At 40.9% G+C, this 27,843-nt stretch overlaps 1 protein-coding gene across 1 annotated transcript in view; it reads left to right on the top strand.

Moving 5' to 3' along the window:
- The window catches only part of PTPRR (protein tyrosine phosphatase, receptor type, R), a 75,676-nt gene that overhangs the window by 28,682 nt on the left and 19,151 nt on the right, over positions 1-27,843 (top strand). The window contains exons 5-7 of the mRNA XM_010151177.1: positions 12,595-12,781; positions 19,307-19,391; positions 25,837-25,916. Of these exons, the coding sequence (XP_010149479.1) occupies positions 12,595-12,781; positions 19,307-19,391; positions 25,837-25,916 (352 nt within the window). The remainder of the gene's footprint in view (positions 1-12,594; positions 12,782-19,306; positions 19,392-25,836; positions 25,917-27,843) is intronic.

Raw genomic sequence — 27,843 nt, 5'->3', positions numbered from 1 at the left:
CTAAAGGTGAGTTTAGCTCAGTTCCCCCTAATTTAAAATGTTTGTTAGGAACGGACACAGAACACAGTTAAAGAAAGAAAGAACATCATCAAAGCACCTCCAAAACTGCAATATGAAATATCCAAGTATATCTTTGAATTGCAGGAAGTCATGTACTGGACAGTACTTACTAAGCATCCAGCTTATATTGTAATCATCAGTTAATATTCCAGGCCATGAATCTCTTCTTTGAATGCAGTCATAATTCATTTTATTTCTGTGCATTGTCAGGAGAACACTTACAAATTATGACAGTTGACTAATTATACTGCTTCTGTTAAAAAAAAAGCAAACAAAAGTTCTCGAAATTCAGCAGAGATCTCTTACGCAGTCAGAGCTGGTGTGTACAGAAAGCTTAACATTGCTAGCTAGCAGAAGTATCCCTTGTTAGCAAATACACTTTTCCTCAAAGAATGCTGCGTGTACATCTGTGGGTCAGACTGCTGTGGGAAATTCTCTTAAGCATTTTTGTTAATATAGCACCTGAGAGCCTGGTCTCAGATCAGGATCCCTCTGTGCAAGGCTCCATGTACAAATATGAAATGATCCTCTATCCAAAAAACTTAAAACAGAAACATCAGGCAAGTTAGTAGATGCATACAGACAATCAGACAAGCCTCAGGAAACGGAGAAGGAATAGCATCATGGCACAGATAAGGCTGCCCAGAGCATGCTATGAGAATGGCTCAGCCCAAAAAAACTGCCCAGAGGCAGTAGCTGATCTCATACGACAGTGACATTTCAGCCAGGTTCTTGCTACAGTTGTTTGTCTGCTTTGATACCATCACATCCCAGCTGAAGCATCAGTTTGGTTTGACTCTGAACCTTCGCTGAGTATGGCCGTGTTTCAGGAGCTCTCTTTATTATTTTCATAGGAAGGCAAGCGAGACATCGGTTGGTTAGGTGACTGATCCAAGAAAATATTGCAGATCAGTGCCCTATCTTCATAAAACACCTGGACTCTGGAACTCTTTGTTCGGTTCTCTAACCAGTGGAGCTTGTAAGCTACAATGGTGATACTTCTTTCTGGGACAGGGACTTCCCTTATGTTCCCTATCAAAGAATATACTTTTGATGCTTAACAAGCTGTGTGTATTGTTATTAATTTATGGTAGCTATAATTATCCCTGTTATGTTAATACTGTGATTTGATAACAGGAGCAAAACAGAACAGAGTGACTTCAAATAACTGCTCAAATATGCGATAGGCATCAGAAGGGGAAGTGCTGTATATAATTCCCACACAGAAAAATGTCGTTAAGTACAATGTTTCTCTAGGGAACTCGGTCCCAATGCTTCAGGATGACCAATAGCAGCTCCCTGGAAAGCAATGCTGCCAGTGAGAGATGGGGCCAGTACTGGGCAGGAGGCAGCTGAGCCTGCCCTTCTGCCAGGGCTGGCGCTTCCACTTCCCACTGTCCCCCTGGCAGCCGCATCTCCTGTCTTTGAGATGTCTCAAATCCTTCCTGAGTGGTAGCAGATTCCGCCAGAGGACTGCTGCATAGTCCAGAAGCTTTCAGTTGCTTCCCCTGGGTTTGATAGTGGACGTAACAGCACAGCCTTACAACAAATGAAGGAAAACTATCTGAACGGCAGGAAAGTACACAACAGCTAATCCCATTTGCATGGTCTTGTTTCACTTTAGACTCTATTTAGCTGGCTTTGCCTCAGTGGATTTATAGAGGTATCTGGAAAGAGAATTTGGCCTATGGAGCACAATACTGAATAGGTTTGTGAGTAAAGGTGGCGTTGTGAAAAGCAGAAAGATAGTATTGTAATTAATCCCAAAGGTAATTCTCTGACTACAGAGAATGCATTTGCAATTTACCGATAAGTTTAAAATAAAATAAATGTTTTCTGCAAGGATTTTCTAAAACACAGATGGCTTAAATACCCCTCTAATCCCCATGTCTAATGTTCACTATTGCCTGTCTCCCAACTACAGAGCTCATTGTCCTGGGACGGGGCAGAGCTCATAAGGTGAGGTCAGAAAGCTGTCTGAAGGAAAAATCACAGCAGGCAAGACACCAGACACAAAGATGTGGTATAAACCTCTGGTTCAGAATGTTCCTAAACTACAGATTTCCAGAAGATGGAGGGCTTACTAAAAATAAGTAATAGTGTTAATTAAGTAATCAGTAATTCCTGCTTGCTTCATTCACATGTTGTTTTCCTAAACCCCCTCTTGCTGGTGATTTTTTGAAAACATGATACTGGTCAAGTGATTTAAGTGTCTTAATGCCATGAATCTTATGCTAATAGAGAACTATGGATCTGAAGCAAATATCATTATTTCACTGTGAAATTTACAATCTGAATGCACTCACTGATGGTGTGTATGAGGAAGAGTAGATGCAAAAGGCCTTTGCTCTGGCCCATGCCTTCATCTCGGGGCACAGTTACAGATACATTTCCCTGCTCTAGAGCCCAGCATACGCACTCCCCAGTAGGAATGTCTCTGGAGGCAGGTAGTGGCCAGGGCCATGGCCTTCAAGGCGACTGCACAGCTCTGTAGAAAGGAGCTCCAGGTACCTTACCTGCCTGTTCCTCATCAGCCTCTCAACTCTAAATGGGACTGTACAGCTTGGCAGTATCTCTTCTAGAGGTCTGTCTAATCTCTGAAGTGCAAGATAAAGTACACCGTGGTGTGCAGAAATTTACTGCTGTCTTCTAAAAGCATTCAAGCATTGCTGCCTTTCAAATTGCAAGCCTAAGTGGATTTCCTAAACTTCATTGCAAAGGTAATCCAGGCACTTTGCACATTAATATACTTGTTTGAGGAAGCATTCCCATAGAAAGCAAGGCTGGAAAGGCAGACTGCTAAAGTGAATCAAGAAGAAAAAGCTGGGAAGAGAGAAAAGTTTATATACCTGGCTAAGGTGTCAGCACTGGGAACTTCAGAAGCAAGTACATGGCAGATCTAAGTGCACATATCAGGTGCCTGCCTCTGAGAGCCTAAATCCCATCAACTTGTAGTCTAACTTAAGTCACTCTGGAAATGGGACTGTGTCTTCCAAGTGTATGAGGCAAAAGGATTTTTGGTCTGTACCGGCAGCTGCGGTCTACCGCATGACTGCGTGGAGCAGCCTCGACGGCTCCCTGCAGAAATGTCCATAGATGGCGCAGCTCTGTTGAGCAATGGTGTGGGTCTGGAGGTTTTACATTCTTCAGGAACTGCTGCGGCTCAGTGATTTCTTCAAAGTGCATCAACAATTCATTTGTCTGCTTAGAAATCTTCTGTGTGACACTTGCAGTGGTTTAAAGATAATGAAGACCAAGTCAAATAAACAAGGAATGTGCTTTTTTATTATCTTAAGGTTGACAGGGTGCAGTAAACGCCTCTTTTGCCAGATGTTCCTTCCTGTGTTTCCCAAATGGCAAACTCACCAGGAAAGAACTCATTGTACTGATTAGTCTTCAAGTCACAATAAAAAATAATTTTCTCTTACTGATACTGTCTGAAGATACTGCCCATCTACATTAAGAATAATACTACCCATTTCTTCTTCTTCCAGGTCATCTGGTTTTGGTTAAAGTCTCAAAAGAGTGCTGAAGGACATTAACGTGTGAAGAGATCCTTGTTTGGGTTTAAGGGTTGTAGATTATATTTCTTCAATGAGCAGCAGGTGCAGGATGGAGGTAGAGTTTGTGCCTAAGAAATTAATTAGTACGGAATACTTGAAGCTAAATGGACTTAGTGATAAGGCTCCTGTTATGAAAAACAAGTGTTTTTTTATCTAAAAGCTGAAGATTCTAAGATCAGTCCATTATTTATTTGTTTACCATAGGGATGACCAACTAAATAGGAAAAAATATCAGTTAAGCAGTCTCTAAAAAAACACTCTCTAGAAGCTCCTGCTGTAGTGTGATCAGTTCTCTTAGCCCACGGTTCCCTGACTACTGCAGGCAAGCACCCTCAGGGCATGCTGTAGTGCTCAGCAAAGGGTTGAGCCTTGCTTGTGCTGGGAAAAGGAACCAAGCTTTGCACCTGGACAAGAGATTAAAATCGGAAATGATGGTGCCTGGCTATGTCTCCTCCAAGGCATCATAGAGGTATTTGTAAACTGAAATAGTAGAGAGGCAACTCATGTAAGTATGACAAAAAATATTTTGCGAATTGATTTATTTTTTCTAATTTTCAAGCAAAAGATACAGCAAACAGAATATGTGGAGTTTTTTGACAGTTCTTGCTGGTTTACCTTAAATACATACAATATCTGAGCTCATTAAGTTGTGCATTTGTTTAATTTGTGCAGCCCTAGCAGCTAGTTGTTATTCCTCTCCATTCTCTTTTCCCTTTCCCTATTCTTTTAATCTCTTTTGTTTATATTCATTGTAGCTTGGTTTAAATTAGTGTGTGCATTAATCGGAGGGAGAACAGGTCATCCAGTATGTTTGTGCAATGAGGCCTCCTGTATGAAATGGAGCAATGCTGCAATGCAAGCAGATAATAATGGCAATAAACAAGACTGCATTCAATTAAAGCTCTACCATCTAAAGCAAATTAACCATAAATTAGTAAACATTTATTCAGCTCTTTGAAAAAACAGCTCAAATAAGCACAACAAATTAGCATCTTAATTTACTTTTACATCTGAACATTTAACTCAGTTTCCACTCATGCTGCAACCACGTATATGTGGATATGAATCAGAAATAGAACTTTATGTTACCATTCAAATTTTGCTGGAGAGAGATGTTTGCGTGACAAAATGCAATTTGATTGTAGAAATAATCTACAGGAAAAGATGGGAGGTTGTATAAGCTTTGCACTTGTGAACAGTCAGTTCCCGTAGCCGCATGGCGTAGCCTTATCGAGGGTAGAACAGGAGTGAATTGGCAGTACATTAGAAAGCATGATTAAAAGAGGGAAAGTTGAAACTACTCTCATGTCAGCTGTTTTCCTCTACAGGATATTGAGCCATTCCTGTCCTAACTAGATACTGATTGCTTAAAACTTAGTCCAGAAGTACTTGTCAAAACCGTTTCCTCAGTTCATTTTGACATGCTGAGCTGTGAGTAGATCCTGAGAATTGTTTGCAATTTAGTGCTCGAGGTATTGGCCTGCTCTTGCTCGTGGCTGTGGGAACAAAATCAGACCCTCTGGAGAGAACATGAAGCGCCTTCACTTTCCAGAAAAGCTATTTAAACTTTATAGCTGAGGCTCCTAATCAGTTTCTATGCACTCAGAGAGGGCTGGAGAGTGCTGCCAGGAGGTTTCTTGGAGCTAGGAAGTTGCAGACAGTTGGAAGTTTTGTCTCACACCAGGCGTACATCCCTCTTCTTCTCCTTTCAGTAGAAACACAGCTTGCTGTCATCACTTCCAGACCCCTTCCTCAGAGTGAGAGGCAGGAAGAATCAGTTTTTCAAATGACAAATAAGTGGAAAAAAAAGAATAGTGCAACACTGGAATACTATGAGGAGAGCTGTGTGACAGAGCAGAAAAGGCAGGTGTCCTTATAAGAAGATGCATAGAATCAGCATACTTCATCCTATTGTCTCCCTTATAGTCCTGAGCTTAAGTATTTTCCATCTATGGCTTTTGGTGGTAGGTATTAGCTTCAGTGTTGTATCCAGACTGCTTGCTTTACACTGTAAATGAGGTCCTCTGGTTGGCAAGATCACACTGCCCACACAGATGGCTACGGGATTCGTCTTGGGTGCAGACAACATGAGGCAGAATAGAAATATTATAACTATAATTAATATTAATGATTCAATTGCTACACATGATGATGGAAACATTGGGCTAGTATCTACCTGTCTGTCCAGGATCTCGTCTCTGGAGAGGAGAAATCAGAGCCAGTGGAAGGTTAATCTGTGAGAGGAATAAGGCTTTGGAAATGAGGCCAGGAGCCTATAGAAAGAGATGTCCACTGCCCCTAGGCATGACAGGAGGTCAGTAGGAAACTTCTGGTGTTTAAAGCAGCACTGGTATGTCAACGATAGCAGGAGAGGGGGGAGGATCAGGTTTTGACCACGTGCACCCCAAAATACTGAAGGTGGAACTCTGGTCCTGCATTTTTTTAATTTTCATGCATAGTAAAGTTGCTGCAAAATGAACAAGCATGAGCTGAGTGGAATAGCTCCTTCCAGGTATCAGGCTGTATCAATTTAGACTGGCCATAATGCATATTTAATACAAAGTAAATCAGTCATTTTATATTCATAGTTACAGTTTTTCTATCAAAATCAGTTTGTAATCCTCTGCTGTTGTTTTTTAATTAAGTGATTGACATAAATAATACTGAATCTTGAAATCAGTTGAAGAGTAATTTCCTTTAGAGAAGTGTACCTATGACAATTGATTGCAAAATGACCTAACTTGAGAAATGACACAGATTTAGGAAACCTTGGGCTTTAGTCCTGCTTCTAACACTAATTCTTCTTTGGCTTTGTTGATCGCAGCCTCTAATTTTTGAGTACTTCAGTTTGGGTGTGATGTTGGTTTGGTTTGTTTAAAAGTGTCGGTAACCCCAGGTCTGAGTGGGTTCCTAAAAGCTGCAGCACTTGTTCAAGCAAAAACCAATGGCAGCCCAGAACCGTCAGCAAGCAAAGCAGAGCACATTTGGGGAGCATCATCACAGAACTGTCAAGCATAGTGTCTGTATAACAGCCATTCATGGGACACCTAGGAGTGTAAAAAGTACATTTATGGCATAAGTACTGTGTGCAAATATTTATTTATTAGGATGACATAGAATCACAGAATGGTTTGGGTTGGAAGGGACCTTAAAGATCATCTAGTTCCAACCCCCCTGCCATGGGCAGGGACACCTTCCACTAGACCAAGTTGCTCAAAGCCTCATCCAGCCTGGCCTTGAAGACAGCCAGGGATGGGGCATCCACAGCTTCTCTGGGCAACCTGTTCCAGTGCCTCACTACCCTCTCTGTGAAGAACTTCTTCCTGATATCCAATCTAAACCTCCCCACCTTCAATTTAAATCCTTTACCCCTTGTCCTATCACTACAGGCCCTTGTAAAATGTCCCCTCCCAGCTTCCTTGTAGTTACATATTTATTTATTTATTTATTGTTTTCTCAAACTAATACTGATGGTATTGATTGATCCTTGTTGAAAGCAGGTGTGAATAAGAGGATAATGACATTAATGGCTATTGTATATTATCTGAACTTGTGGGGTTTTCTATCAGAATATTCCCTAATATGTGCTTCAGCATCACAGAAAATGGAAACTTATGAGGTCTACATTTCCTAGAAAAGAATGTAGATCCAAGAAAAAAATTCATTTTCTTTTTTTCAAGTTTGGGTGGTCAATAATGGAGTTTTACTGCATGCTTAGAAGACTTGTTTGACAAAATATGCTGATTTTCAGAAAAAAACCCGAGAGCTTACCACACCCATTAGTGTAATCATACGCTCATTCAGTCCTACTTTCCCAAGACATCCAGTAATAGAAGCAGTAGGAGGCTATATATTTCAGGCTAGCATGTACAGAGCAAGAATCATATATAAGTATTTGTGAAAAATACATAAACCTTTTTTATACTTGCTAGAAGCAACCATATAACAGTAGTGCAAATGTTACTTTAAAATTTGTCATATTATATTTCATTTCAAATGAGAGTCATCTCTTAACCTTCTGAGGACTGACTGTAATGGGTATAATAAATCCGTATTTGTGAATAAATGTCTCAGTCATATATTAGAAGACCCGTGCCACTGTTTGCCCAAGGCTGAAAGAAAATTACAGTATTTGCAGTCCTTTGCAAACCTTATCTTAACCTCTCTGTATTCCTGCTTTTCTACTTTTTCTTTTTTTTAACGCTGATTTTTCTTAAAGTCAATGAGAGTTACACAGTAGCCTATTTTTATTTATTTTATATTGAAATACAGGATTCATTGTAACAACACTATGTCCTTTTCTGATTTACTGTGCTGTACACATCACATTCGTTCATCTACATAACCATGTTTTCTCTTTGCTCTTTTGCTAAAAGCAGCAGGAAAGCTGAGTCCTGTGTATTTTTTTCATTGTCCTTTTTCATAATTTTTTTTTTCCTTTGAATTACTCTACTGAAACATAAAACTAGATAGGCAGGTGAAATCTGGCACCAGTAAGGTAGCAAGTGGTGGAAACCACGTGCCCAGCTGTGCTCTCTTCCAGTGCAATTGCAGCGGTGTAAAACCCACCTGAATTCAGTTCATTTGCTGATGAGAGGGACCAGAAAGGGAAGAGAACCAGGACCCATGTCTAGACCTAGCCTGGGAGCACCAGGGAAAACAAACACACAGGGTAATCACGGTGTTTTTCCTGTCATCCTTGCAGTAAAACCCAGTGACAGTAGCCCTGGGGAGCATCCCCTGGTACAAGGGGGTTCTGAGGACCCAAAGCAAACACCCTCCCCAGCAGCCACAGCCAGCCCCACTCTTCCTGCTCATGAATTGCTTCCTTCCACCTGCACAGCCGACACAGCTTCGGCCTCAGGCGTGCAGAAGCTCAGCAGAAGGACAGGGGACCGAGGGCGCAGAAGGAAGCGCCTCCCGTGTCTGCAATGCTGGGGTCGGAGGGCAGCGGCCGTCACTGCTTCCAAAACCACTAGAGAGAATGAAAGCTGAGGACCAGGAATCTGGGCGTTGGGTTTTTAGGAGTGCTGAATAAACATGGCAATGTGTATTTAAAGAAATTACCCAGCTTAAATAAACAAGTGGGAAAACTGTTGGGTAATTGGATTTTCATAATCACCAGCTATGGCTTAATTTTAGGGTCAGGGAAGACCTGGAAATGACCTCACTTATAATTAATAGGCTTTAGTAACCTGGTGGGCCTCCAAGGTAGACAGGTGGAGCTTCCTTTTGAGAGTTTTCAAACAAACATTGCATTAATCCTTTTTTTTTTTTTTATGGTCTGTAATAAAATCTGCTTCTATAAATGTATTATTAAAAATACTCTGGTGAATTCTCATCAGTAGACTTGTTCCTATTACCCAACTGAAAAGAGGGCTTTGAGTATGTAGTAAGACCCCCTCTGGGATACTAGACAATACACAGACACAAGTGGTTTCCTGATTGCACTTATTCACGTACCCTGTGATGAGGTGGCTGTCCCAGCTGGTGAAACTATGGAAGAGTTAGTCTCATGCTGATTTTAATGTAATGTTGTCACGAATGTTTACAATTCTTCAGATTCCTCACATGATGCTCTTGCCCCTCAAGACACAACCTCGAGGGGATGCTGGGGGAGGTGTAGTATCAGAACAAAACCTTCTCTAATTTGGCCCAGACTATTAACATTGGGAACATAAAGAATGTAAAGTTATTTAGAAGGCAAAAAAGGGTTGTAAATATTCAGAAATAAGGGAAAACCCATATATATGGCTCCTTCACTCTAATTTTAAATTGAAAGGTACCTGTATATAGTCAAGAAAGATATATATATATTTCCAAGAAAAATGAGTTGCCTGACTTGTGGGGCCACTGGTCTGACTGTGATTTCTTTATTCAAAACCTATTGGAGATAAGAGACATTTATCAAAAATGGGCTTTGTTTTAGGTGGCATCTCCTTGTTGCTCTGTGGCCAGCCTTGTGTAGTCCCTCCAATAAGGTGGGCTCACTACCTAACTTCTTTCCACCCAGGTAGTAAAGGAGAAGAGAGTTCTTGCTTTCTACTCATTTCTACAGGAGGCCAGAGAAGGACCTGAGACTAGGACCATCTTCTGTTAGGACATACAAGCACAAGATGAGTTCAGGTCCTCCCTCATCTTTCAAGAACAGGCAATTAAGTCCTGGTTTCATCCCTATTCCTCATCATGGTCTTGAATGCAATAGAGAAGTCTGCATGATTAAGGTTAATATTGCCAGTAGTATTGCTAATCTAAACATGATTAAAATTCTTTTAACTCAAGCATACTTCTTCAAAAGTGTTCTTTGAGATGCCTGTTTTTATGGAATAATTACCTTTAGAGCTATTATCTCTTGTATATTCTCTTATGGACTTTCTAAAAAGACAACTACCCTTTAGGTAGTTATTTTCTGTCCTATATTCAGTTCTGTTTCAGTGTGTAGCTTTGAACGTGTTAAATATGCAGCTAAAAACTATTTCTTCTTTGCAGAGTAAGTTATTTGATTCTCAACACCGGTATTTGGCAATAATCCCCATAAATGGTAAAAGCTGTAAACTCAAAGTTATAATTAGATCAGGTATACTTTTTGTTGTTAAAAAGGAAATAGCTTTTTTTTTGCCAAGACTGTCAGTTGTAACAACGTAAAAGCCAAAGAAAATATTAACATTTTCACTGTACTTTGTTACTGAACAATGTGAATACTTTTCCTCTATATTAGGAAATCTCAGTAGGCTCTCCCAGAAGTATGTCTGGGTCTAAATCCTTACCCATTTCTCAACCAAAGGTAGCCTAAGCAGTTTTGAAGGGGTTCCTTGTACATCTCTTCTGTCGGTTTTTGGATTGTTTTCAAAGGACTGGATTTGCAATATACGCCCTCAGAGCCACCTGTTTGAGGGACTGCCTTTTTCCACGGAATAAATTGCTAGTCATGGTCAGAAGAGGTGCTTTTGCAGGAAGGTTTTTATGTGAAAGCGGTCTAACAGGATGTTTTCCTTGAGAAACGTTGTGAAGCTGGGGGACTGGCCTGTCCCGCAGGCAGAAGCAGTCCCTGGGGAGCTGGGATGGCTATGTGAGCCAGGATCCTCCTGCAGGGTTCGGCCAGGGCTGGCTCATGGCATGCCCACCTCCCAGGCTGTCACATGTCTGGGTTTGGTTATGAGCACTGGTACCACCGACTGGGGCTCTAGTACGATGCAGGGTGTGCAGGGAGCCACAGAGTACCACTGGTAGCCTGTGCAGTTGTCAGTTACTTGTCATTTCTGCTTAGGATGCTACTCCACTTCTGCCTACTGCCTAGCAAAATTAGCAGAATCGTACCCCCACCTACTTCCCACTGCCAACAGACGTTGTCCCCATCTGCCCTTGGAGGCAGCCAGATGCCTGCGGCTGCCTTGGCTCCCTCTTGCCTCTCCCACCTCTGCTTCCGTTGCTGACTCACTATTACCATCTGTGGGCCTGGGCAGCAAAGCTCTTGTTGTCACCCACCCATCACCTAAACTGAAATAGGCTTATGGACGCGATGGCACGGTGTGAGGTTCAGTGATTGCGCCAGGTGGTCTTGTCTCTTGGCCATTGTTGCTTTGTGTTTTGCTAAGTGACAGGTGAGTGACTGAAGTAATTTTTGTTCATGCAGACTGACGTGAGCAAAATGGTTTAATTTAAAATAAAATTACTGAAGGATCTGCTGACATGTATTAAGAGGAAGGGACATGCATCAAAGTTGTGTCAGAGAAAAAAAAAAAGATTATGTTCATATGGTTACAAACAAAGAAACAATAAACCCTAAGAGTACTACTTCTGGTTGCAGAGGTGGTCAGAAAACAGAATAGCAACACCAGCACTAATTAAAGAGTCACAGTGTCTGAAAAGACAAGTGATTTGTTTAAATATGTGTGCAAACAAATACCTATAAGCCACCAATAAATCATAAAAGGGCAGTAAAAAGCAAGTATTAATACAAGCAACTTTTGCTACAGACTGGAGGAAAATATTCCCCAAAATATTAATAGCACCTGCCTCACAGATACTATCTGATCATGTCTGCATGATATTTATAATAATATGTGGTATTACTGTGAAAGAGACAGTTGTATCTTAACCATATCCCATTGCCCAGCCTGGTGGATCCAGCGGGAGTTCTGCTGATAGGAAATGCGCCCAACCCGCAGGTTCCAGCAGGAAAACTGGAGTCACTGGATAATGGATTAACCAGTAAATGGCTAATCACCAGTGTATGTGATTTTAAAAATGAGCAAGATGTAGAATTGCATTCTGATCTGGCAGGATGACTATTAGAGACTTAAAACAGGGATCTTATGTTGTGGTTGTGTATACCTGAGCATGGTAGAACAACTAAGAGCTTAAAGAACTCCCCTGTAACCGTATGTTAACAGAGAGACAATAATGTCCAGAGGTAGGAATGAAACTTGGTTGTCGTATCTTTATATGTGCATAGCTGCTTCGTAAATGTTGGAGATATTTGCACTGGGCTGGGCATCTGTAGCCCAGTTCAGACAGCTGAATCTTACAGTCTTGTAGTACTGATTTCTGATTAGTAAATGCAAAAAGTTTGATTAATGACTACAAATGTGTGTTTAGTCATCAGAGCACATGGACTTATTGCAATCAATGTGCCTAAAGTTAAGGGTTGAGTAGATAACACTTGATCGATGGGTTGAAAGTACGAAAAAAAGACTGTTTTCTTAAGCGTTCTTGGAGAAAGCAATAAAAAGAGTAGCACTCATACCAAGCACACAGAAGTGTACTTTATTTCTATTTTCACTTCCCAGAGGTGTTGCTGAATCCAGCCCTATTTTCTTGTAGAAATGTGAAAAGTTGATGAATTTGTTCATTGTGGTTTAACTCTGGCCGTTCTCACAGCTTTAGGGTGCATAAACAACTCAAAGTCAGCTGCATGAGACTTATAGTAACACATATCTAATATAACTCTTTTAATTATTTTCTAACACAGACGAGGATCCAATGTCTCACTGACTTTGGATATGAGCAGTTTGGGAAGTGTGGAACCTTTCGTCGCTGTGCCAACCCCACGAGAAAAAGTAGCGATGGAGTACCTACAGTCAGCCGGCCGCGTCCTGACACGGCAGCAGCTTCGAGACGCAGTTGCATGTTCTCATTTACTTCAAACAGAATTCATGGTGAGTTTAACAGCAAGCTTTAAATGAGGATTTTTGACGTAATTGGCACAACAGAAACTGCAAGGGAAGATAATTGGGCAACGCTTTAATGTCAAGGTACAACTCATTTCCAAAGGGCAGATTGGATAGTTTCAAGGGGTTGTTTTACGTTTATGGACTAAAGACAGGTAAGTCAGCCAGTTATACCCATGGATAATACACATTCCTCTCAGTTTGAAGTCCCATTCATAGGCAGGATAAATGTTGTGTTAGAGCTACAGTACAAACAGCAACACTGTGACAGTTTCACAGAGAACACAAAGGCTATGATGACAGAAAACACATTAATGTTTTATTCCCATGTAAACATCACGCATGTTTGCAATATGAAGACTAAACTTTTAGTCACTATAAATGACTTTCTGGAGCAGTCAGGGACACCCCACAGTCAGTCCAAAATATCTTCCACAAGCACTCCATACAGCAAGCCTAATGTACTCAAGACTGAAAAACCTGAAGTGTCCTGTAAGTGCATTTAATATTAAAAAGGATAAGAATCTAAAACGAAGACAGTGACCATCTAAAAACAAGTCAGAGCAGAAAAACTCACTCAGGGAAATCACATTATTACATATTACTTTAAGAAGACCTCAAAAAGACTGGTATTGTGAAACAGCCAGATGAAGGAGGTTATCAGAAATAAGGAAACGCTCTTTACAAGGGGAATAGAACAGAGCATAAACTGAAGTCAGTTGAATGTAAAAACTGAGTAAGACAGAACAAAAAAGGTTTTGAATTAAAAAAACCAACCTCACAACTTTATTTTTAAATAGATCAAAAGCATAAAGCCTGCCAAAAAATGCAAGGATCAATAGATGTTCAAAAGGGTAGAAAAGGGATTTGGAGAAGATGAAGCAATAGGAGAGATGTGACTACATTATTTGCATCTGTGTTGACCATAGAAGAACTTAAGGAATTTCCTACCTCTGGGACAGGAGTAGATTCAAACAAGTCACTGGAGGATCTGTCTGATACTGAAACATTAGTGGAATGATTAGTATTCACCCAGGAATCCTAAAGGAGTTCATATATGCAATTATTGATGTATTAACTGGGCAGGTGTAACCTAGCACTTGGGCCCTAGCAGCTGAGGAATCAGAGGGCCAGAGGTAACAGAAGTTTTTCAGAAGGGCTCCAGAAGACATCCAGAGAACTGCAGGCCTAGAAATCTGATGTCTAAACCAGATAAATTGCAAGGAACTATAATAAAGAAAGAAGCCAATAGACATATGAACAGATGCAATACAGTGGGGAATAATCAACACCGTGTAGCACCGGAAGGATTGGTTGCTTCTCAGAATGAAAGGAGGTCACCAGTGAAGTCCCAGAGGCATCTGTTCTAGAGCTGATACTGACCAAGATGCTCTTAAGTCATCTGGAAAAGGGAACGAATAATAAGGTGGCAATTTGATGATGATGACACTGAATTAACGAGGGTAGTAAAATTAAAAATGGACCAAAGAAATTACAGAAGAACTTTATGATGGTGGTGAGGCAGAGGAGATTCAGCATTGCTAAATAAAATGTAATGCATTTGGGTTTTGTATATTTTGATGAGTTCTGAAATACAAAGCTAAGAATCTTGAGAAAAGAACTAGAGAATATTACAGAACACACCGTTGTGGCATTGGAACAATCTATGCTGTGTTCACAGCTGCCTGCTGCTCTGAGCTCTCCACCTCGAAGCACATACAGAAATATGATGAATGTCATCACAGACTAGACCAGCTTCTGTATCAGGAGGCACTAAATAGACAAGAACTCTTCTACCTAGAAAAGATACTGTGAGAGGCTCCAGCAGTAGCCTATAAAATCATGATGGCAAGGAGAAAGTGAATATGGAGAGATTATTCATGTTTTTTCATGTTAAAAGAACAGTATCGGGTGACCAGTGCAATACAAAGAACATTTTGTCCCATTCTGGTTCCCTCAGGTGCCTGGTTACCAACAGCTATCAGAGGGTACCAGAGAGGAGGAACCTAGCATAACCACCTGCCCAACCCAAACTTAGCCTAACTTTTTGAGCTTTTACAACTCGTTAGCAAACTAAACTAATTGATCAAAGCTTCTTAAGACTTGTTTAATAGCTCAAATTTAATAAATAGAGACACACAGAAATGTGTATCCTAACAATGCATTTAAGAGCAGGCAGACTTATATAATCCCTTGATTGTACTACAGGTCTAACAAAGAGAAACAAACGATTCTTAAGCATTCCAGAGCACGTGATCCCTCGGGTTTCATTTTGGTTTCAATTTGTGCATGTAAATCAGTAGACTAGATGATGAGTGCCATCTTACTGTAAAAATAGTTTTTCATTATGAATAACTGCATCCTGTGAAGCAGTCCTTTTATTCACCTTTAAAAAGCCAGGGTTTATAGTAAAAGTCCTTTGCTTAAGACAAATAAATCCCTTAGTTATTTTAACAAAAATTGGTCAGACAGTGTACATGGAAAAAGACTATAAGCACCCAACCCACTTTTACCACTGGTTAGGCCATCAGTTCTTTGCCGTTCTGCTGCTTCGGCAAGAAAGCTAGAAGAAACAACCTCATCGTGCCTGAAGTCCTCCATGTTAGGAGACAGTTTGTACACACAACTTGGCAACTCTGTAGAATCCTCTCACACAGCATCCATGCATGTCTTTGGGGCAATGGAGACTCACATTTTATGTGTCACTTAGTGGGGGCAAAATGAGACTTTGGCCATTCAGTGTTTTCACAGAATTTTATTGAAAAGGTCAGGATTTGTCTATTCGGTTTCTAAACCATTTTTTAAAATGTGATTTAAGATGAAGCTGTTGAACAGCATCTGCTTAATATCTTCCTTGCTGCAGAGAATAGCTTCAGTAGGAACTTCAGGCATGCAAAGAACGCAATATATAACCCTCACTCACTCTGCTCACTCAGCTTGTTTTAACTAGCTGGAGAAATACAGTGAGACAGTCTTCTTGAGACTAAAACAATTAGTTCCCATGAAAACCTTCCAAGTGTGCAAGAAGTGGAGAAATTATCAAAGTTTTCGATGGAAAACTGAAATATGAGCAGCTTGGGTTTATTTTTAGTTCTTTAATTAACATTTTTTTAAATTAACAATTAAGGGGGCATTAACTTTACTCTTTTATTGTAAAAGATGTAAAGATTGTAAAAGTTACCATCAAAATATTTTTCCATAATATTTACTAATAAAAAAGAGCTGGGTTTGGGGTTTTTTTTAAATGCTGACAAAAAGGCGGTACTTTTACTTGGCAGAATATACCTGATTTGCAAGGAGGAAGAAACCTGAATTGCCCACCATGTACTTCATCTTTAGCCTGAGCTGATACCATTCAAAAGACAGAATGTCTGAAGTTGGTGACAAAACAGAAGAGTTCATTATTCCCAAAATACTGGAATGTCAGAAAATAGAGTCCTGCATGGGAAAATATCAGGTTGTTAAATCTATAAAATTTGGTTCTCATAAAAACTGAGGGATGGGTATAATAAATATCTGTCTGAATTTTCCTAAATTTCTCCACATTTTCTTGAGTGCTTTCAGAAACCCAAATCCCAGATCTTCAAGTGTATGAGCAGTTGTAGTATTTAAAGGCTGATGTGATCCAGATGAGCTGTTATTAGAAGGGTATCGCCCAGAGAGGTGAAATAGCCGAACAAAGGTATATAATGCATGTGCATCTATAGCTGCATGCATGCAGCTGAGCACATGAATGCAGCTTATGCATTACTTGTAATAAATTACATAGAATATTTGTATATGTTTAATAAAACAAATCGATATACATTGCCTACATAGCTACAGGCTTTGTATGCTGATTTGCTGATGTTCATGCTATTTGGTATCTGCTGGGCTTATTTTCTCCCACGTCAGCAGGAGCATGATCCTCATAATATCCTAATTTTTTTTTTTTTTTCTGGAATAATCTCTTGCTTTTCACAGTCAGTTTCAGCGTGACTTGTCTGTGGCTGTGATCCATGGTGTACTGTCAGATTTCTGTCTGTGCCCTTGGCCACACAAGTACTTACTACTGGGAGGAGCCCACTGTTTAGAAAGTGTTTACAGGATGTAAGTGATTAATATTATTAATTGACTTTGTTGGCCCAGAGAAATGCATTTCTGTTTTCCACTCAGTGGCATTTCTGTGTCTTGTCAGTAACTTGCCAACTGATGAACTATTTTAAAATTTCAGCAGGCATGGAGAGGGAGACAGCCAGGCAGCTGGAAGAGCCCCACTGACCACTGCCTCTTACAGCGCAGGCGGAGGACCCTTCCTGGTGCATCTTTTTCCAGTCTCTGTAGATGACAGACGTAGATCCCATTAAACACAGGCTTCATGTGTTGCTCTTTCTCAGTTAGTATATAGGTCAGCAGGGAAACCTTTCAGAAGCCATGTAGTGGTGGTGTTTATACTACACCAAAACTGAACCAGGGAAGCTCTAGGTCAGCTGCCAACCCATGCCAGCACCTGTTAGGACATTTCAGAGCCCAACGGCTGAGGGGAAGGATCTCACAGAGGTCTCCTCTGGGAAGGGGTAAGAGTCAGAGGTGAGTATGAGGCAGGTGTGGGACCTCATTTTGTAGTTTCATGGAGGGGGAAGGGGCATAAGAGGCAGGACAGAAGTGAGGTGGTTTGACCTGAAGGAATGAGGATGAGTTTTATTCAGGAATAGGGTCTTACAAGTGAGAAGATCCTGCGCATAGCACAGGCATCCTATGGATGGCTGTGCAGGGAGCTGAAAAAGGACTGGGTGAAGTACCCGCAAGGAAGGTGTATCTTAGCAGCAGCACTTGGGCTGGCCTGAAATGAGAGGCAGCAAGTCGTTCTTTTGAGGAATCAGCTGAAGAGCAAGGGAGAGACCGAGGAAGAAACTGAGGGAGAGAGGAATAATAAAGAAGGTCCACTAAACACATGGGCTTATGGCAGAGAAGGTAGAAAAATAAAAACCAACGCAGAAATTGCAGCCCCATGTAGTAAGATGTTCAGAAACCAAGTTGGGAACCATTGTGACCTGTCTAGATTTACTTCACTTCATCTTCTCTTCAGCCAGAAAAGAAAGAGGGTAGCTTCTCATGCTTGGTGAACCCATGTAAAGATCTGCTGTTGGGTGCATCCTTGGCAAGCTGTTAGGGGCCTGATCCCTGTTCCTCTGAAAAACCCTGCAGCAGCCAGTCATGCTGGGCAGGAGCAGAGCTTGGGTCTGAAGGATGGTGGCCATGCATCCCATCCATGCCAAAGTCCTGGGCAGGCCTGCGCCAGCGGAGTTAGAAACCAGCTGATTTTGGAGAAAAATCCTTAAGTAAATTTTCCAGTGACACAAGTCAAAGGAGGTTTGCACTGAATAGGGTAGGAACATACCTTTTATGCCTCCTCATGTGCCTATGTGTCTTTAAGAGGCAATTATTTAATATGCCACTGTCTCTGGATAAATGTCCCAGGCTAGCAATGAAGTTTTCAAGGCTCTGGTAATGACTGTGCTTTTAAGTAGAAGTATTCATTTACTGAAGACCAAATTCCAGCTTACCCAAAATAATTTAAATAATGGTGGCCAAAAAAAAAAAATCAGTACAAAATGAAGATTTGAGCCAACTGAAGCATTTTTTGTGATTTTGCTAGATTGTTTTGGTTGGTAAAACATCCCCCACAGTCAGGGAGAAAAAAACCCACAACCTACGTGTGTCACCTTGCCATTTTCAAAGGGTTGTTTTTATTCACATGTAAGAACACTAACAGTGTCTCAGAACCTCAAAATCAAAGTTATTCTTCCCTCTGTTAGATGAAGTTAAACATTTTGTTCCATGAAAAATTGAAGGATTTTTACTTTTCATGCTGACAAACAATTTGAAAAACAGTAATTTTAAGTTGATCGGGAGTTTATAATTTGTATATTTCGGAGCTTCAAGCAAACTGTAACATTATTTACTTGCATATTTAAAGAAGACTGCAGATCAGTCACTAAAAGATTAATAAGAGAACCAAGAGAAAGGGCTTTAGATTTTTATTACACTTTTGAGTCACTGAATGCAAAAGACTAAGGCACTTCATTCTAGTAGTTTCTAGAAAAATCAAGTGAGATCTTTGATAGTGTTAAGGGGTTTGCATAAAATTAAAAAATAAATGTTTGCCATGTATGAAGATTTAATTATTTTTAAAAATTCCTCCCCCAGTTATGTAAAATGTCGCGCTTTACTGCTGTGGTACTGCACTTTTCAACTCCTCTTTTCTAGAACTATTGCACATTTTAACCCCTCTCCTAATCCTGTAGAATCTTTGCTTTTAATCAGAAGTGTTCCTTGGAAGTCACCCTTTCAATATGCAACTCCCTGTGTTTATTAAAGGAAGGGTGTTGACAGGCTTGAGGTGGGAACTACTTTTTTTCCTAATAACTTTGATGTCAAAAGACAGTTGTGTAACAGCAGATGGCCTTCTGGTGATAATTTCCTGCATGGCTCCTCTGGAAACACCAATCTGATTCAATTTATTTTTTATAGGAAATACCAATGAATTTTGTGGATCCCAAAGAAATTGACATCCCGAGTCATGGAACTAAAAACCGCTATAAAACAATTTTGCCAAGTAAGTGAGTTAGCCCATGGTTTCCTACTATGACATTTAGTCCTGCTTTGAGTATGTATTACTGTGAAAATCTAGCTGTCTTTATCTTTGATCACTGTGTACCTATTCATAAGTGTATTTATAGTCTATGTAGAAAGAAAACAAAAGCCCAGTGCTGTAGGACTGGAAAATGCAGAACTCGCAGTGGATGCTTAGTAGGTACACACTTCAGCAGCTTCCCAACCGCAGCCTGGGTGCATGCTGGTTTTCTCTGGAGGACAGCTCAAACGGATGGGTAGAGAGAGGCCTGCCATGCCTCGCAGTAGCTCCCCCAACCTGGAAGATGAGGGGACCAAGGCTGCTGCCTCCATTACAGCCCACACTGTCTTACAGGCACTGAATTCCCTCTGTTTGGGTCAAGCCACTTGAGATCCTGTCCAGTGCCCCAGACTGAAAAAGCAAGTGCATCCTATCCTTGTAGTGACTTCCATCTTTGTAAGTCCTCTGTCATTAGGGCTTTTTCTTGCGCCAATTGGCTTTGTGGAAATTTGTTTACCTTAGTAAGCAAACTGCTCTCTCACAGTGCTTCCTCATCATTGCTGCAAACTTGTTACTGTTTTGCTGTACTGCTGCTGTATTTTTGTTGGCCCAAATTCTTTATTTCTGACCAAGTAACAATTGCTTTGTTTTATAATTAGAGGTGATTGAAAACTTTTCAGTGGAATAGTTTCCCTTCAAAATACACATTTATCTGAAATGCCACTATTTTCATGACATTTGTTGGAGGATAATGAGATATTTAATTTCTCTTTTATTAACCTTTTTTTTTTGTGTTCAGTTTCAAAATGGATTGCTCAAGTTTTAACATTGCACTAAATATAGACATGAATAGTTGAGTTTTTATAAATTTTGACATTACCAAAGTGAAAAAGTTCAGTGATTGATTCAAAATGTCAGAAGGCACTCCCACAGAAAGTTATAAACATAACCCTTTGCTTAGGTTTGGAATGAAGAATACTTTAAAAATGACAGCATGCCCTGTCAACTAAAAATTTGCTTTCTAATCATCTCTGTTATGTCCTGTAGGCCTGTGTTATATGTTAGCCATGCAAATTCACACACTTTAAATGACAAGATTTCTCTCAGCGAGACAGTAATTTGTTCACATCATACACAGGCCGTGCAGTCAAATTAATGAATATTGATGGCCTTCAGTCACTAGATCAGTCTCAGAAATGTGATACATAGCTGGGAAAGGAACTTCTTGTGTGGAGTCCTTGCTTCCCTTCGGCCCCCAGTAAAACTTCCGTTGTCTTCAAGGTTAGTTCATCTGCTGCAACCAATAGCTGGGTTCATCTGAGTGCAATCGAGGAATGCTGAAGGGAATTAAAGCAAGCAAATAACTGAATGCAAGTTACATACCAAGTAATCAGAAAATTCAGCATCCCTTAGAGCCTGGCCCAGTGTCAACAGGATGTACACGGAGGGTGAAATTCTGACCCCTTTGACGACAGCAGAACTTTTGCCATCAGCTGCAGTGGAGCCAGGATATCACCAAGCCTCCCTCCGCCTGACAGGCAGATTTTGGGAAGGACTTCTCCCTTCCCTTAGCATCTGGCATTCGAGCTGCCTCAGCCACCACCAGGTTCGCCTTCAGCGACGCCTTGCAAATGCGATGAGTCCTGTTTCACTGCAGCATGTGTTTTGAATTGGGACATGACAGCTGGGCTGTGGTTGATGCTGATGAGCTTTGAGAACCAGTATGCCTTTGTGTTTTCACCTCCAGTTAGCTGGGATGTGCCGCTAACTCCGCTGCACACTTTCAGTTCAAGCGTGCTGCCTGTGTGCACCACAGCTCCTCACGGACAGGCACTTTGTAACCGTCCTTGACAGAAATCAAAAAGTCTGTTGTGTGTTAGCACCAGGCTTTTTCAAAGAAGGTATTTTGAGGGTTGAGGCACATGCTCACAATAAATACTTGCACACCCCACACCCAGTCTGAGAGGGTTTGGAAACGATTTGGGTGATTAAATAGAACAGCCTTCCTGGTTTCCTGCTCGGATGATATCAACCCACTGCTTCGTACACCCGCATCAGCTTTTCCATTCGCAGCGCTGGGTGTGTCTCCTGAATCGGGGCACCTGTGGTGACAAGTGACGTTTGAGCTGATGGATTAGCTCCTAAAAATGCCCAGTCCTGCCAGTTCCACCCTCTGTGCTGTGGAGGATGGTCTCGTTTTCTGAGAGATAGTTCTGTGACAGGGTGCGCAAAGGCAGGTTCATGTTAATAGATACTACCCAGCCAGACACACTCATATGAAATAAAATGAAAGCCTAATGAAAATTATGCTATATGGAAAACTGTAAAGTGTAGGAAATGTTACATTGCCATGAAAGATATTTCCATTGCTGTATAACAGCCAGCACTCAAGTTAGGATGCCTCTCTAAGTTTTCTGTTAATTGCTTTATAATAATATGCTAATAAAACTAACGAGGGACCAGTGTATGATCAGAGGTAAGTGGCTAAACAGTTCCTTAAAACCACTGTTTCTCCATCCTTCCTCTTGATTGTGACTCCACTCATGGGTCCTGTCAAACCCGGCTCCGTATCTTCAGCTGCATTCCCTCTGCCATCCACCTACAGCATTTCTCACTCCTGATCAGGTTCCCCATCCTGCGCACGTTTCCCGGTCTCTCACCACAATCACATCCTTGTGACAGAACATCAGTCCTGCTGCTCCCTCCTCATCCTCTTACTCCACATCTTCACCTTTGCCTGCTTGTCTCCTGCAGCCTCCATGTCCCCGCAGTAGGACCTCAGCTTCAAAGCCCTGTGTCTTTTCCCCTTCCTGTCTCACTTTTCCACCTCAAACCAGAAGCAGAATTCCCGTGGTGCTTCACAACATGTGTGGGTACTTGCTTACAAAGCAGCAAGTGGCTTAACACTATTCTGTGGGTGCCTTCGTGTGTGCAACACTTCCTGGGTACCTGGGTGTCATTCCTCACCCCTTCCTGAAGTGTACCCTCAGGGCAAAAGCCTACATGAAAACACTCTTGGCAGAACAGCAGATTCACAGTAACATGAAGGTAGAAAGCACTTGGCAGGTCAGACACACAAACACATAAGCTGTTGCTCGAAGTGCTTCCGCTAAAACTGGCTCTGGCACTCCAGCTGAAGGCGAGGGGGAAGGTGAATCTAAATCATACAAACAAAGCACTCATTACGCAAGCTTATGGACAGAGGCTGGAAAACCGTTCTCTTGATGTTAAGAATTTTCAAGCTTGCTTGCACTACAGTCCTGACTAACAACAGTCATGTTTGGTCCCGTCCTGCTCCCTAATGAAGGCAATAGGATCACTAGCAGGCTTCCAAAGTCTAAAGAAAAAAAATTGTATTTACAGAGCAGAAGGATAGAAACTGTTTTATCTTAGAGGAACTCAACATGGGTTCATCAAAGCGTTTTGGTATACCCAGGTGAATTGACAAAATGTGTCCTATTTGTGGTTGTCAATATCGTAATATCTATAATATTTGTAAATAGCCAGTATTAAAATAATTGAGCTATGTTAGACCGCAGAGTTAAAAATGTAAGTGGGTATTAGGCAGACTTTATTTTTAGTTGATAAGAAAGGTTCCCTTTGCAAGAATGAAACTTTATTTTGTAATGCTGGAACCTGTTTTAAAATGCAGATGCACTCACCATGATAAAAATCTGTTACGTTTTCATTTTAGAAATCCTGCATTATACTGGAAGTCCCAGGGAATTATTCAGATGAGATTAAAAACTCATGTATAGTTTACAGGTGGTTTATACGTAAGTTTTTTTCAGGCATTTGTATTATTTGCAAGTCTAATAGCCTATTCCCCACCTGGCAGAGATTGGGAATGCAGTCTGGTGTGATTCTTACACGTTGCATATTACATTGTTTACCAAATAATACCAGTATCTATAATTCATTTATAGACTGCAAGGAAAACCAGGCAAAATAGACCTAGAGGAATTTCAGAATGTTTCAATATCTAAAAGATTTATGATCTTTTGGGCTCCAAATGTAAGAGCAAGCTGCCTCAAAAAAATTTTCATCTTCCTTTCCTGCTCATAAACCAGAAACGGCTTAAGGACAGCCCTTCTCACAGTATTTCAGTCCTGCTTTTGGTAAGGCAGCTAGGACTGGACTAGGAGGAACAAAGGACATCTTGGAAATGCTACAAATGCAAACATACCCATGCCCTAAGAATTCAGAACACAGTAGCAGTTGAATTTGAAGAAGACAAAAACAACCACAGCACATCATACCCACCGCACAACAAATACAGACTTTGCAGTGGGACAGAGCCCTGGGTCTTCATGACAAAGTGGTGCTCATGGAGTTGATGAACCTCCAGTACTGATGGCAGAGGGGGAGGCTATCCTGCAGTGCCACCATATAGCCCAGCTCCTTCCCTGCACCGGGCAGCTTCATGGGGCCAAGCTACACCCTCTTTAACAACCTCTTATTCATCCATGCTGGTAAATTCAGGCCAATATTAATTTGTTGAAGATTGAGTTAGGGGAAGCTTTTTCTACTCTAATGGGAGAGCTATTCCAGCCTTTCTGGATACATGGAAGAAAACAGCAGTATTTTTGCTTCAGTCAGAATTGTAGAGGACATTTTTTATTTGTAATTATAAGTGCTTAGCAGCCTTACTGTGTTTCAAGATGCTTTACAAACGTTGATGAATTCAGCCTTGCAGCCACCATCTGTGTCTTTCTGCTGTAGCTTCAGACTCTCTGACTTTGCTATCCTTGAGGAAAAGATTATTACCTCCAAGGTATTTGTCATTCAGGAGGAGGCTAATTACTTCCAGTTGTGTCTGATGATTGCTTAGTGGCTTTGGATCTTTAGCAGCGCTCAGGTTTTCCTCATCTCAGAGCTGAGTTTATAGCACTTACCTATTTCATAACTGCTCAGGACTGTTAATTTATAAAATATTCCCATTTGGAAGCAGTGCTTGTTTCGGTGATTGGAGTTGGAAGGAGATCTCAGAAATTGTGAAACTGTTTTAGCTGCTCCTTAGTAACAGAGGGATTTATCTCAAGACATGGTAATTAAACTGGATGTTGAGTCTGCTTGGAAGAGGTTTTTTAAGGTAGGGGTCAAGCTACACCAGAATCAGAGGCAGTGTGAGCTAGAGGAAGCGAGTGTTTTTTCAAGGCCACGTAGCCTGAGGCATTTGTGGAAATGGCTAATAATCACTCTGTGCTGAAAAGGAATGAGAGGTTTCCTGTCCTCGTATTGTTAAGGGGGGGAAAAAGCTTTAAGTGAAGAATTTGGAAAGGCTAGTACAAAGAAATGTTAACAGCAGCTAACCAGGGTTCATGTTGTGCTATTAATGCAGAAGACAAGACTTCCATGCACAGACTTTGAATTGAACATTCACATTCATTTGCACATTTTAAGAAACATACATTCAAAACACCAGCCTGGGTCCTGCAAAGCTCCACTCCAGTCCAAGAAGCTTTTGTGATCTTTCCAGTGGGAAAAGCTCATAAAGTATGTTTGGGATCATCCCTCCTCCTCCTTTGATTTGCAAAAGTTTTATCTTGTTCTGAGGAACGGGATGACAAGTCACAAACGAAATCCAAAAGCAAGACTCAAAATACCAGTTTTTTTGCTACAGCATATGTACATTAATTACATATTTCTTGTGTAAACAGCAGGGCCATGTAATAAATAGTGTTTTCTTACCTGTCCAGTTCAGCATCCATGTATGTATCTTTGAACGAATTGCCTAGATTGCACTCAGCAAAGCAGCTATCCAGAGACTATTTCCAAACCAGTAGGTGTCTGTACACTGTAAAAAAGCTGCTGATTCTAATTAATTATTTAAGCAAATGGCCATGAAAAAAAAAAGGGGGAAGTTGGTTTTTTTTTCAGTACAGAAATATTTCCATGTGGTTTTATCAACAGTGAGATATCTTTCCAGAAAAGGTGTGAAGAAAGTCGAAGTGTGCCCCTAGACAGCCTTGGCATAGGGACGTCCCTCCCCTTCTTATCCCTTTCTGTTGCACGCTGTAATTGAGAATTTGCTGGCTTTAATTCCAAGAGGGTAATACATGGGAGATCACGTCATCACAAACAAGTAAGCAAAAACTTCCTTTGTGGGGATTTAGTAACCCCCAGCACTATACTCAACAGAACTGGCCCCCAGGCCATGCTAGATCATATGAGACCGTGAAAGAAAGAAGAGCATGAAGGAAAATGTTCCTGTATTTTGGCATTGTGCATCCAGTGTAGTACACATGACAAATTGTGTCAGATGAGAACATGTGACTGAGGGAGGGAAGAATTTGATGCATAATTCTTTAGTGCTTGACAACTCTGAATAACAGTAGATTATTTTCTTCAACAAGTCTTCGATCCTCTTTAGAAATCTTCTAATTATGGGTTTTCTTTTCAATTTCCATCTTCCTTGTGCTCTTAGATCCTCTAAGCAGAGTGTATTTGAATCCAAAAAATCCATCTGACTCCCTGAGTACCTACATAAATGCTAACTACATTAGGGTAAGTAAATGTACACTCTTCATGTGCTTTTGAGACAATATTTGATTTTCCACATGAATAACTGATTTTGCCACTAATTTTTATTCCTACCCAGCTTCATTGATAATTCCTAATCTTTTTGTCTACATTGGTGTGATAGAAATAGTTTCATGAGCTGTTTGTGACGACACAGCCATGAATGTACTAAAATGGTTGCCGGAAGAAAACAATTTATCAAATAGTTTACAAAAACCATTAAGAAACACATGCATTACTATCCGTTTACTTCAGTATTTACCATTTAACATTGTCCTACTGCCTTATAGTAAGGAAAAGAGACTTACCTTTCAACTGTGACAGGGATACCTGTATTTTGGTAAAGAGAAGGTCAGAGTCAGCAATATAAGGTGTGTGGTTGCTCATTGCAGTCATGTTATCCACAAACAGGTTCGGTGGTGATGGTGGTTTTTTTTTCCATGCATAACTATATCAACTGGTAATCCTGAAATCATCAGTTAAGTAAGTAAATAAATACTGTAACAAGTTTGTGAAAAGGAGCATAAACAGATGTGTTGTACACACATGTGTACACCAGCACACACTCTTGTTCACACTTGACTCCCTGTATTCAGTGGTTACATGATACAAAGCTTTTACCATGAAACCTGTAGGAAAGCACTGTTTCTAAGTGTCAGCTATGCTGTAATCATCGATCACACACACAAAGCCTTCTTGAACTCATGGCACAGTGTATGCTGAATAGGCTACTAAGACACTACTTCAGTCATGTTGTAGGAGTATAGTCTTCTGCCTGCAAAATTAAATGTTTTGATTAGCATTATGTATCAGACCCTCAGCTGGAATAAATGTAATAATGCAACCGATATTTGGCCCCAAAGCTCTACAGTGATATTGCTTATTTAAGTAACAGTACATGAGTATGTATGTACACATCCCCCATGCCCCCTACCCTGCCTCACTATACATCCTGCACTTTCAGTGGTTCGTATGAATGACATCATCATGTAACTAAGCAGAGCAGTTCTCTTTGGAGAGCAACTCTGCCATCAGCCAAGCCATGTTTTGAGTCCTCTGAGCTCTCCCTTTTCCCCATGCTACCACTCTTCAGGCCAACATATGGTGATTTCTCCTGCTGCTGACACTGGTTGAACTGCCAGCAACTGCAGAAAAACATACAACTCAGCAATGAAATGAAATTTCACATCCATGTATGCAATACCATTAGGCTTGCTGGGATCCTGACCTGTCTTGGACCAAAGTATATTCAGGTGGATTGATGAATAGGAAGACTGTTTATACCAGCTGAGGATCTATTCCATTGGTTCCTGCAATGAAGGCAAAAGGCACCCAAAAGGAATAGCCATGGGTAGAGGCTCCTGCACCACCTCCAGCCCTTCTCCATTCACTCATCCCTTCAGGCATTGCCAGACTCTCCTGCTGGGCACCCTGTCACTGCACAAACTCACAAGTTCTCCTCAGCTGAAAAATAACAAGGCAATCTCTTGTTTTTCCCATTTCTTCTTGCCTTTCCCTTCCCTCTGCTTTCCCGCTCTTTGCCTGACCTTTCTTTGACTTCCCATACACTTGTGTGTCTCAGAACTCCTTGTAATGATATGCTGTCCCTCCTATAAGGTCTCATAAAGGCATTTCTCCCTTAGCAAAGATGGATAGCAGAGTCTTCGACCCCACAAGCATTCATGTATTTTAAATCTTTTTTCCTGCCATGAATCTTAGTAGAAACCAGTGTTACAGTTCCCATTTTTTTTCTCTGTGTTTTGTTGACTGTAAACTATCCTGTAAACACTGCAACAATATAAATCATGGATTAAAGTACCACTGGATGATGGAAAGCCCCAACAACTTGGAGCTAGAAGAAGCCAAGTAAACAGCAAAATTTGAGAGGGATTGATGTATTCTCAGGACCATT

Source organism: Eurypyga helias, unplaced genomic scaffold, assembly GCF_000690775.1.
Source record: "Eurypyga helias isolate BGI_N326 unplaced genomic scaffold, ASM69077v1 scaffold31184, whole genome shotgun sequence".
Lineage (NCBI taxonomy): Eukaryota > Metazoa > Chordata > Aves > Eurypygiformes > Eurypygidae > Eurypyga > Eurypyga helias.
The sequence above is the reverse complement of the archived record's forward strand: the minus strand, read 5'-3'. Positions and strand labels throughout refer to the sequence as shown.